This window comes from Gekko japonicus, unplaced genomic scaffold (genome assembly GCF_001447785.1).
Source record: "Gekko japonicus isolate JY-2015 unplaced genomic scaffold, Gekko_japonicus_V1.1 scaffold1332, whole genome shotgun sequence".
In the NCBI taxonomy this organism is placed as follows: Eukaryota; Metazoa; Chordata; class Lepidosauria; order Squamata; family Gekkonidae; genus Gekko; species Gekko japonicus.
This window is the reverse complement of record NW_015167089.1, coordinates 227,854-238,582: the sequence shown is the minus strand read 5'-3', so window position 1 is coordinate 238,582 and position 10,729 is coordinate 227,854. Positions and strand designations below refer to the sequence as shown.

Genomic DNA, 10,729 nt, shown 5'->3' with positions numbered 1-10,729 from the left:
AGGCGGCGGTGGGCCACGGGCGAGTAGACGGCGATGGTCCGGGGGAAGCGGACGGCGCGGGCGGCCACGTTGCTGACCGGGCTGCCCTGCCCTTGCTCCGGGGGGGCGCGGCGGCGCAGGAGGAGCGGCCGGGGCCCCAGCGAGCACTGGACCGAGGCGTCCTGGCGCGGGTTGACCTGCACGCCCATCTCCTTGGTGTTGGCCTTGCGCAAGCGCGGCGTCAGGCTGGGGTTCACCTGCGACAGGATGGCCTTCAGCTGCGCCCGCTGGTAGTTGTCGAAGTACTCGGCCGCCGCCGCCGCGGCCGCCGCCGCGCTCTCCCCGTAGCTGGAGAAGTAGCCGCCCCGCTGCCGCCAGGGGGCCGGCCCTTTCCCCTTGGGCGTCGGGTAGCGGTAGGAATAAGGGTTGTAGGAGGGATACACGTAGCTCTCCATGGCCTCCTCCACCGACGTGGCCATCCTGCGCGTCCCCGGCCTCTGCGCCCCGCGGAAGTGCCTTAAATCCCCAACTGGGCGGGATCTGGGTGTTGCTATTGGCACAAACGGGAGTCCTTCAGGGGGGCGGCGGTTAGAGCGGCGGTCCTGTGCGTACTTACGACGTAGTAAGCGCAAGCGAGCTTTTTGGTTGTGGTTCCAGGTAACCTTGCATAGGATCGGAATGCGCGCCTCTGGTCCTACTCCTAGTGCGCACTGGAAACACTGGGCCTTTCTTACCTTTGCTCTAAACCAAGCCCCACACTGGAAGTTTATGCTCAAGTTACTAAAATAGGATGGCATCCTTAGACAGGAGCAAAAGCGCTTGAATGCAGCATGTACTGGCTGGTGAACTCTGTAACCTGCTTTCTGACCTCACCAAATCACACAATTGTACTCATTATTGAGTGATAAATCTGGGTTAATCCTTTAGATCCCCACCCCCAGTCTGTAAACATGTATTAAAAAATAAAGGGAAATCTTCAGCGCTTCCCTCAAGAGTAAGCAACAGTGGAATTTACATCTCAGAAAATATATGCTTAAGGTTGTCCTGTAACTGGAAACTCTTAACAGTCACTTGAAAATAATTTAGCTGGTTTACTTAACACCAAGTGCCTGGTGTCCTGTTAACACCAAGTGCCTGGAGTCCTGATCTCATTGCTAGCTACATCCCCATAAACCATGTGATTTAGATTGGCTTGCAGGTCTACAGTGGTCTTGTGTACTTCAATGATACTGCAGGTCAGAATTCAGCTGTATTTACTGTTAGAAGTGGCTTCTGGTCTAATGATAATGATATTCTGTTTAAACCTATTGCTAATATTTACTAATGAGTTCAATGGAGCGTGCAAGATTTAACTTTAGTAAACAGTACTAGATTCCAGAGTATACCCATTGATACCTAGGAATGGGATAACATACTTGCAGCAAGGAGCAATGCTTTATAATAAAGCACACACTCTTTTGTGTGTAAAGGTAAAGGTTCCCTTGCTCGAAAGCCAGTCGAATCCGACTCTAGGGTTGCGGTGCTCATCTCCGTTTCAAAGCCGAAGAGCCAGCGCTGTCCGAAGACGTTTCCGTGGTCATGTGGCCGGCATGACTAAATGCCAAGGCGCACGGAACGCTGTTACCTTCCCACCGAAGTGGTCCCTATTTATCTACTTGCAATTTCTTGCTTTCGAACTGCTACGTTGGCAGGAGCTGGAACTAGAGACAGGAGCTCACCCTGTCTTGCGGCACCCGGGTCTTGAACCACTGAACTACTGACCTTCCACAGCACAAGGTACCAAATTCAGTCCCTGGCATCATCAGCTAAAGGATATCAGGAGGCTGAGCAGAGACAGGCCTGACTGAGACCTTGGAGAAATGTCACCTATCAGCATAGAAAAAATAAACACACTTCTAAGAAGCTGTAAGCAGGTATACACAGTCTCTTACTATTCAGTGGAGCTTACTTCCATGGAAATGTTCTTAGGATTGCACTAGGCTTACCTACATCTAATGAAGGATTCGTGTCCTCTTGAAGCTACAATTACTCAGAGAGGAAACCTATACATTACATACCTCTTAATCTAAAAGGAAACAGACAAACCCTGGTAAATTTGACTCCTTTGCGAAGAAAGATTGCCTCAACCAATCCTCCCTCTAAGCTGTGGAGTCTTGTGAGCAAAATTCTACTTTGTGAGCTACTGGCATCAAAGTTGTGAGCGAGCGATTTGGCTGCTGCATAAATTAGTTTGCCCTGGAGCCCCATCCTCCCTGAGCTAAGACAAAAATCTGTCAGCTGGAGGTTATTTTATTTATTTGTTCGGCTTGATATACCGCCCTAACCCCCGTGGGGGTCTCTGGGCGGTTTACATTGAGGGTGCTAGTCACAGTTTTTTATATCCCTAACTTTTGGCCACATTAGTAGGAGGGGGGTGGGACATCCTACCGGCACCCTGGTGGAGGCAGACATTCTTCGGCTTGGCTTCATTCCCGGCTATGCAGAGGCTGTTGTTCTGCTGGCGCTTTGATCCGGTAAAAAACAGCTAGCTCACACTAACTCAGCTTAGAAGGAACATTGGCCCTCAACCCTTTTCTGATGTGGTGGAAAGTGTTGTCAAGTCACCGCTGACTTACGACAACCCCATAGGGTTTTCAGAGGTGGTTTGGCATTGCCTGACTCTACCTAGCAATTCTGGACTTCCTTGTTGGCCTTAGCCCATATAAACGCATGAAGCTGCCTTATACTGAGTCAGACCCTTGGTCCATCAAGGTCAGTATTGTCTACCCAGACTGGCAGCAACTCCCCCAGCATCTCAGGCTGCAGTCTTTCACGTCATCTGCTTTTCACCAGGGATTGCCGGGAATTGAACCTGGGACCTTCTGCATTCCAAGCAGATGCTCTACCGCTGAGCCACAGCCCTTCCCTCTCATGTCTAAATGCTAACCAGGGATGTTGTATAGCTTTTAAGCGCTGACCGGATAGGGCTAGGCTGGGCCATTCAGGTCAGGATACTTTCCCTAGAAGTCAACAACACTGGAGGCCCCTTTTTAATGGGTATTCTTGAAAAGCTGCCACCCAATTGGGTTCCTCTCAGCAAGGGAGTCCTGGGGAATACACAGAACAAAAGCAAGGGAGGTTTCTGCACCACACTTCTTCCAAGAAAAGACTAGCTCCTCTGATCTCCACTAGATGAAAGAAACAGTCTCTTAATCAAGAGTCACATGTTCACTGGATTGGCACCTTTGCAAGGAATTTAATCAGTGGTAAGCGTACAACGTTATTGAACCTTTTCACATACATAGACGCTGAAACAGATATGCAAGATATACAAATAGGCTTTAAAAAAAAAAAATAATAACAACAAATGCATCTGGTGCATTCAATGACACTCAGCAGACACCGTCAACCTTTTTCTCTCCCCCCCCGCCTGCCTTCTCATCATCCTCAAAATTACCTTTACCTTTCCAGTTGTGCCGCCCTGTTTCTTGCTTGCATCTCAGTGCACACTGTGTCACACTGATGAGAGTGGTTCACACTGAATATTTTGTGATGACGGGAAGGTTGTCACGGATGGCTTGTGATTTACGGAATACTGAGACGGCTGCAAACCACAGACAAGGAGCTGCTTACGGAATCAAACGTTACAGGAACTGCTTGGTGCCCCCCCCTCCTGGCTCGCTACACTGATTATCCTTAAAAAAGGACGCCTTCCCATGAACGCCTTCCCCCTTGCCCTACAGAGCAGTCTGCGCAGACTCCATGAGCACGGAGCCGTGGCTCTCAGCAGTCACTGTGCCGTAGGAGGTATCCAGGACTTCCTCCTCCTTGAGTTTCTTGTAAGAAATATCAGTGTCGTCTTCTTCCCCGCCCAGAGCGTCTTGCTTGTAGAAATCCTTGCCGTATATCTTGTAGGCCAGCACGATCAGGCCGGCTTCTGCAGCCTGGAAGAGGGCGTACAGCAATGGGAACATGTACATGCTCCCAATGAGCTGCGGAGGGAAAGTCAGCTTGAGTATAGCGGTGCAGAGCTGGACGTTCTGGCAGCCCGTCTCCAGGGACACCGTCCTCTTGCACTGAGGTGGCAGGTGGAATAACGTTGCTACGCCGTAGCCACAGGCATAACCTGCCAAGGGCATCAGCACAGCGACCACGTAGACAGTGGCAGGGATCGTGGCCAGCAGCTCAGGACCCAGCATGGTACCCGTGAGAATGAAAAGAATCACCAAGGTCACTAGGAGAGACCACAGGGAAACCTGGTAATGAGAGAAGCAAGGGAATGGGCTTTTGGAATGCTGCTGCACTGATTGATTTGTTTATCTATTTTATACCCTGCCCTATCCCACGAGTGGACTCGGGGCGGCTCACAACATAAAACCCATAAACAAGAAAAACAATGAAGCCGTAAAAGAGCAGACGGCACAACAGACAGTGACAAAAACCCATGCCTCGTGTCAGGCAGAAATAGGTGCCCCAGGAAACACCAGTGCCCAGATAGTATCCGACAGGGCTCTTTTTGTGGAAAAAGCCCAGCAGGAACTCATTAGCATAATAGGCCACACCCAACACCAGAAACTCATTAACATATTAGGCCACACCCCTGACAGCACCGCTCATTAGGCCATACCCCCGTGTTACCAGAAGTGTGGTCATCCAGCCACACCCACCTTTTGCTTCTTATTCTGTTTACCTTGTTTGTTGTCAAAACCCAGGGCTTTTTTTGGAGCAGGAACTCCTTTGCATGTTAGGCCACACACCCCTAATGTAGCCAATCCTAATGAGTTTCTGCTGTTGGGTGTGGAATATTATGCTAATCAGTTCCTGCTGGGTGTGGCCCACTTGGGAGCCAGCCGGAACTCCGTTCCTGTGCGTTCCTGCCCAAAAATAGCCCTGGTATCCAAAGCAGCAGGGCACTGGGAAAGGGCCATGAACGGGGGAGGCCAGGATGGCTGAGTATCCGCCACCTCAGCCAAAAGCCTGGCGGAAGGGCTCTGCTTTACAGGCCCTGCGGAACTGTGGTAAGTCCCACAGGCCCTGATCTCGAGTGGGAGAATGTTCCACCAGGCAGGGGCAAGGGCCAAAAAAAGCCCTTGCCCTGGTTGGGGCTAAGCAGACATCCCCTGAGCCAGGAGGTGCTGGTCAGAGAAGCATAATATATCAATACATGCAAGGATATATTTTTATAAAAAAATTATTATTTGCAGAAAAGAGAGGTCATGATGAGAGCAAACAAATGCCTTTAGCAGTGCACCTGTGGAATTCAAGTAGTGGATGACCGCCCCCCACTACTTGTTTGAATGATTTGTATATAAAAATGTCAGTGCCCCTGCCTTTTGAGATTGCTACCAAGAGCAGAATCTTCGGGGGGGGGGGGTGCTTCTTTAGTACAATCCCGGCTAAGTTTGTTTACTGGTTGCTTTGGGCGTTGATGAGGTCCTTCCTTTTTACAGGTGTTTGGTGACCCTTGCTGCCATTTTGATTTTATTTTGGTTGACTGCTGTTGATTTAAATTGTATCACTTTTCCTATTGTATATTTTAATGGTACTAGCGGTCCCTCAGGGCCTAAAGCAGATATTGGCCAAACCAGGATATATAATTGTTCGCTAGACGATGTCCAACCAGCTGTCTCCCTGTTGAAAAATCGATAGACAGTCCCCTTTGATCGCCACAAAGGCCCGTCTAGGAATCATGGCACTTGCATGGACAAGACTCATGTGAAACAGAGGCCACAGTGAGGAGGAGAATTAAGAGAGATTGAGTGGAAAATCTGGTTGGGTCCAACCAGGGCTATTTTGGGGCAGGAAGGCACAGGAACAGAGTTCCGGCTGGCCCCCAAGTTGACCACGCCCAGCAGGAACTCATTAGCATAACAGGTCACACCCAATAACAGACACTCATTAGGATTGGCTACATTAGGTGTGTGTGGCCTAACATGCAAAGGAGTTCCTGCTACCAAAAAAGCCCTAGGTTTTCACAACAAGCAAGGTAAACAGAATAAGAAGCAAAAGGTGGGTGTGGCTGGATGACTATACTTCTGGTAACATGGGGGTGCAGCCTAATATGCTAATGAGCTATGATCTCATGGGTGTGGCTAGATATGCTAATGAGTTTCTGTTGTTGGGTGTGGCCTATTATGCTAATGAGTTCCTGCTGGGCTTTTTCTACAAAAAAGCCCTGGGTCCAACCAATGTTCCCTCTAAGCTGTAGAGTCTTGTGAGCAAAACTTCTACTTTGTGAACTACTGGCATTAAAGTTGTGCGCAAGCAATTTGGCTACTGCATAAATTAGTTTGTTCTGGAGCTGTCCTTCCTGAGTTAAGATGAAAATGTGTGAACCGGAGGCTAAAAAACTGTGAGCTAGCTCACACTAACTCAGCTTAGAGGGAACACTGGGTCCAACCCAATACCTCCAAAGGAAATTTAGAAAACTAGTAAAGAGCCAAAAGTTAAAAACATCAATAGATATAGACAAAAGTACCTGTGTTTAATTCAAAAACATATAAAAACCTTAGGTAAAAAGTTTCTCTTGCTCGAAGCCAGTTGAATCCAACTCTAGGGGGCAGTGCTCATCTCCATTTCCAAGCCAGCGCTGTCTGAAGACATTTCCGTGGTCATGTGGCTGGCATGACTAAACACTGAGGTGCACGGAACGCTGTTACCTTCCCACCGAAGACCTATTTGTCTACTTGCAATTTCTTGCTTTCGAACTGCTAGGTTGGTAGGAGCTGGGGCCAGAGACAGGCGCTCACTCCGTCACGTGGCACTCGGGTCTCGAAATGCTGAGCTACAGACTGTGTTCCCTCTAAGCTGTGAAGTCTTGTGAGCCAAAATTCTACTTTGTGAGCTGCTGGCATTAAAGTTGTGAGCGAGCGATTTGGCTGCTCTATGTGCTAGTCTGCTCTGGAGCCCTCCTTCCTGAGCTAGGACAAAAATGTGTGAGCTGGAGGCTAAAAAACTGTGAGCTAGCTCACACTAACTCAGCTTAGAGGGAACACTGGCTACAAACCTTCTGGCCTGCAGCTCAGCATCTTAACGTCTAAGCCACTGCAGCCCCATAAAAACCTTGTAGGGACCCAAATAAAGCCTCATAAAATAATCAAAGTTACAAATGCACAAAAGGAACCATATATGACCTGACACATTTCGGCCCACAAGAGCCTTCTTCTGAGTCAAATAGTACAGAATACAACATGCAACAAAGCCCCTGTTACACTTGTAAGGCAGTAAATCATAAAGGACCAAAAATGGAATATTCCAACCTGGAATTTTTGTTTGTGGGGCCACATATGTATCTGGCCTTGTGTCAGAAGCAATTACATATATTGGAGACAGTAATATTGTCAACATGTACCTTCCAGTTTAGGTCCTAAAAGTAAAATCACCCACAAGCGGCGGGCAGTTCTAAAAGTTAAATCACCTGCGAGCGGCAGGTGGTTCTAAAAGTAAAATCACCTTATCAGGGCCAATGGAACATCAATTTGGGCCCCTACAAGGTTTTTATGTTTTTTAAATAAATACCTGTACTTTTGTTTATATACCGATTGATGCTTTTTTAAACTTTTGGCCCTTTACTAGTTTTCTAAACGTCCTTTGGGGGTTTTTGCTTTGTTGGTTTAGTTTTTCTTCCCCTCTCTTCGTGGGTCCAGTCTGATACCTAGAGTAGTTTAACTGTGGTGGTAACCACACAATCTCAAAGATGTGTAATAATGATAATAATAGTAACAACAATACCTTTGTTCTCATGCTGACCACCTGCTCCTGGTTCAACACTGCCTTCCTGTAGCCACCTCAAAACGTGGGAGCACTTTTGGTATATTCATGCACTGGCAATGTTGAGTTTTATATATTTGCTGTTTATTTATTTTTTTGGGACTTAATAAAGCATTAAACATACTTTAGGAGCTGCGGTGGCTCAAGTGGTTAAGACGCTGAACTGCAGGCTGTGGAAGGTCGGTAGTTCAGCAGTTCGAGACCTGGGTGCTGCATGACGGAGTGAGCTCCCGTCTCTGGTTCCAGCTCCTGCCAACCTAGCAGTTCGAAAGCAAGTAATTGCAAGTAGATAAATAGGTACCGCTTTGGTGGGAAGGTAACAGCGTTCCATGCGCCTTGGTGTTTAGTCATGCTGGCCACATGACCACGGAAACGTCTTTGGACAGCGCTGGCTCTTCGGCTTTGAAACGGAGATGAGCACCGCAACCCTAGAGTCGGATTCGACTGGCTTTCGAGCAAGGGAACCTTTACCTTAAACAGACTTTAAAGCGGGGGTAACTTTAGCTAAACAGTTACTAAGGCTTCATGCCTTTAGCATGCCAGGGGAGGGGGAGCTGATATTTGTTTGTGCTGTAGCTGTGAAAAGCCCGGCACTTCTGTTGTTTCACAAGACAGTAACCTACATTTCTGCCCCCTGCACTTGCCAATGAATAGCATGATGATTACGTAATTTATTTAGATGGCTGTCTCCTTGGAGCAGGAGCGTGCTTTTCACCCAGTAAAATACAATATATATTGATAACACTAAACTGATACTTAATATAAAATGTAATAGATGTGGTATTAGAAAACTTGTGTTAAGAGCTAGACCAGATACTCCTTTATTTTCACTCCTGTGTTTCTTGGGTTCTTTTTGTTTCTGTGGCAACAGTCAGCTTAAAGACTAGCAAGTGTTGGCATGGAGGGTTGCCCAACTGTTATCTTTTTCATGTATTGCGATGTCCACAGTTAACTAAGCTTCTGTTGCCTGCTTCTTGCATTTGCGTTACTTTTGCGGCATATCTTGAGCTCAGTTTAAGCAGGGCTTCTGCCAACTTGCTGTTGCTCATTTATGTCCAGGGTGGTGTTTATTTGGGTGGGGCTGGGAACAGAAATGGCTGCCGTGCTTCTCTGGCGTCAATCGACGCCGGCCCTCACTGGGTTTTACAGCAACATCACAATGTCCGTTTTGGATTTCAGTGGAGTTGAAGGCAGGGAGGATTCCCTTAGCAGAAATATAAAGTCTCAGTAAAATGTAAAGAGGAGCTGTTGAGGATACTGAAAGTGAAACTGTAAAAAAAGGCATGCTGTTTAAGATTGTTCGTTGCAGTTAAAGGTAAAGGTTTCCCTTACTCGAAAGCTAGTCAAATCTGACTCTAGGGGGCAGTGCACATCTCCGTTTCCAAGCCAAAGAGCCAGCGCTGTCCGAAGACATTTCCGCGGTCATGTGGCCGGCATGACTAAATGCCGAGGCACACAGAATGCTGTTACCTTCCCACTGATATGGTATCTATTACATATGCCTTAAATGGAGTTTGGCCCATCCAAACCAGTAACTGCTTCCCGAGGAATGCTTCCCAGCCCTGCTTAGAGAGATCATTGGACTCACCACTTTGAGGACTGAACCTGAGACATTCTACATGCAAAGCATGTGTCCTGCCACAGAATAAGTTGCAACTCTTTTAAATTGCATGACAGTTACGAATTCATGAGACTATAGCAGTGATAGCGAACCTTTTAGAGACCGAGTGCCCAAACTGCGACCCAAAACCCACTTATTTATCAAAAAGTGCCAACACGGCAATCTAACCTGAATACTGAGGTGTTACTTTAGAAAAAACAACTCATACATTAACTTAAGATGATCCAAACAAAGTAAGGAAAGCAATCCCAAATGCTTTCATTTACTTAAAATTATTTGGCAGAGAATTCGACACTTTAATGATGGTCTGGGCCTGGCTGGAGTGATGGCACGCGTGCCCACAGAGAGGGCTCTGAGTGCCACCTCTGGCACCCGTGCCATAGGTTTGCCACCACTGGACTATAGTATACATGGTCAGATAGTTATTCAGTTTTAAATACTTATCTTGGGTAATACTGGATCTGTTGTACTGCCTGAGAAATTTGGAACTATTGTTGTTATAATTATTACACTATACAACTCTTTTTTATTGTTAATATTACACGCTGTTGTTATTGAAAATAATAAAATTGGGTTTTTGTTAAAAAAAATAAGTTAAATTAAGCAGAGGAGAAGGGGGGCTAAATGGATACTGGGATGTGGACATGGACTTGCGGTTCCCATTAACAGCACACCCCATTGCTTGTGTGTGCTACTGTATGCAGGGGGAAGAGGACTCTGCTAAGCCCTATAGGGATCCTCTGCATATAGGCACCAGTGCCTGTGGGGCCAACAGAGTGTGCCACAGTAATCTTTTCACCACATAGGCTCCTTTAGTAATAGTTAATTTGTAAAACAAGATGGCTGCCTAGAAGGAAATGTGCTCCGAAGCACACTGTCTGGAGGTTTAGGCTGATGGGTAACAATGTCTTTCTCAGGGCTCAGCTGAGCCCTCCCCTCTCTGGCGTTCTTGCCCTCTTATCCTCTTCCCTGTGGCAGGGGGCTGGCTCTGCTCCAGAGCTCCTGATTGGGCTGCAGCCTTCACTGGGGGCAGGGCCCCCCATTTTGCTCAGGGCGAGACCCGAGGAGGTGGAGGCGCTTCCTACTTTAAAAGCTGCCTTGGCCGAGCGCCCCCTTGCGCCTGGGCGGGGAAAGCCGGCGTCCGGGCCTTACCTTCACCAGGACGTCTGCCAGCCGCGGGTACCTGTAGCGGATGAACACCCCGAGGCCGATGGGGAGCAGCGTGCTGCACAAGGTCAGGCTGACGGCGCCCAGCGGCAGGAGGCGCACCAGCGGCGTGTTGATCCAGGCGCGGCTATAGAGCCACAGGCAAAGAGGCATCAAGAGTAGAGCCAGCAGGGTGGACGACGTGGTCATGATGATGCTGCGGGTGGGGGGGGG

At 48.0% G+C, this 10,729-nt stretch overlaps 2 protein-coding genes and 1 non-coding gene across 3 annotated transcripts in view; all 3 read right to left on the bottom strand.

Moving 5' to 3' along the window:
* Positions 1-458, bottom strand: part of ZAR1 (zygote arrest 1) — a 4,309-nt gene extending 3,851 nt beyond the window's left edge. The window contains exon 1 of the mRNA XM_015412868.1: positions 5-458. Coding sequence (XP_015268354.1) covers positions 5-458 — 454 coding nt within the window. The remainder of the gene's footprint in view (positions 1-4) is intronic.
* A 2,351-nt stretch (positions 459-2,809) lies between these two features.
* Positions 2,810-2,881, bottom strand: TRNAS-GGA. Its single transcript has one exon. It is a non-coding gene; the product is annotated as a tRNA-Ser (tRNA).
* Positions 2,882-3,520: 639 nt separating this feature from the next.
* The window catches only part of SLC10A4 (solute carrier family 10 member 4), a 9,049-nt gene continuing 1,840 nt past the window's right edge, over positions 3,521-10,729 (bottom strand). The window contains exons 2-3 of the mRNA XM_015412867.1: positions 10,502-10,712; positions 3,521-4,214 (exon numbers count right to left, since the gene is read on the bottom strand). Coding sequence (XP_015268353.1) covers positions 3,696-4,214; positions 10,502-10,712 — 730 coding nt within the window. The 3' untranslated portion in view covers positions 3,521-3,695. The remainder of the gene's footprint in view (positions 4,215-10,501; positions 10,713-10,729) is intronic.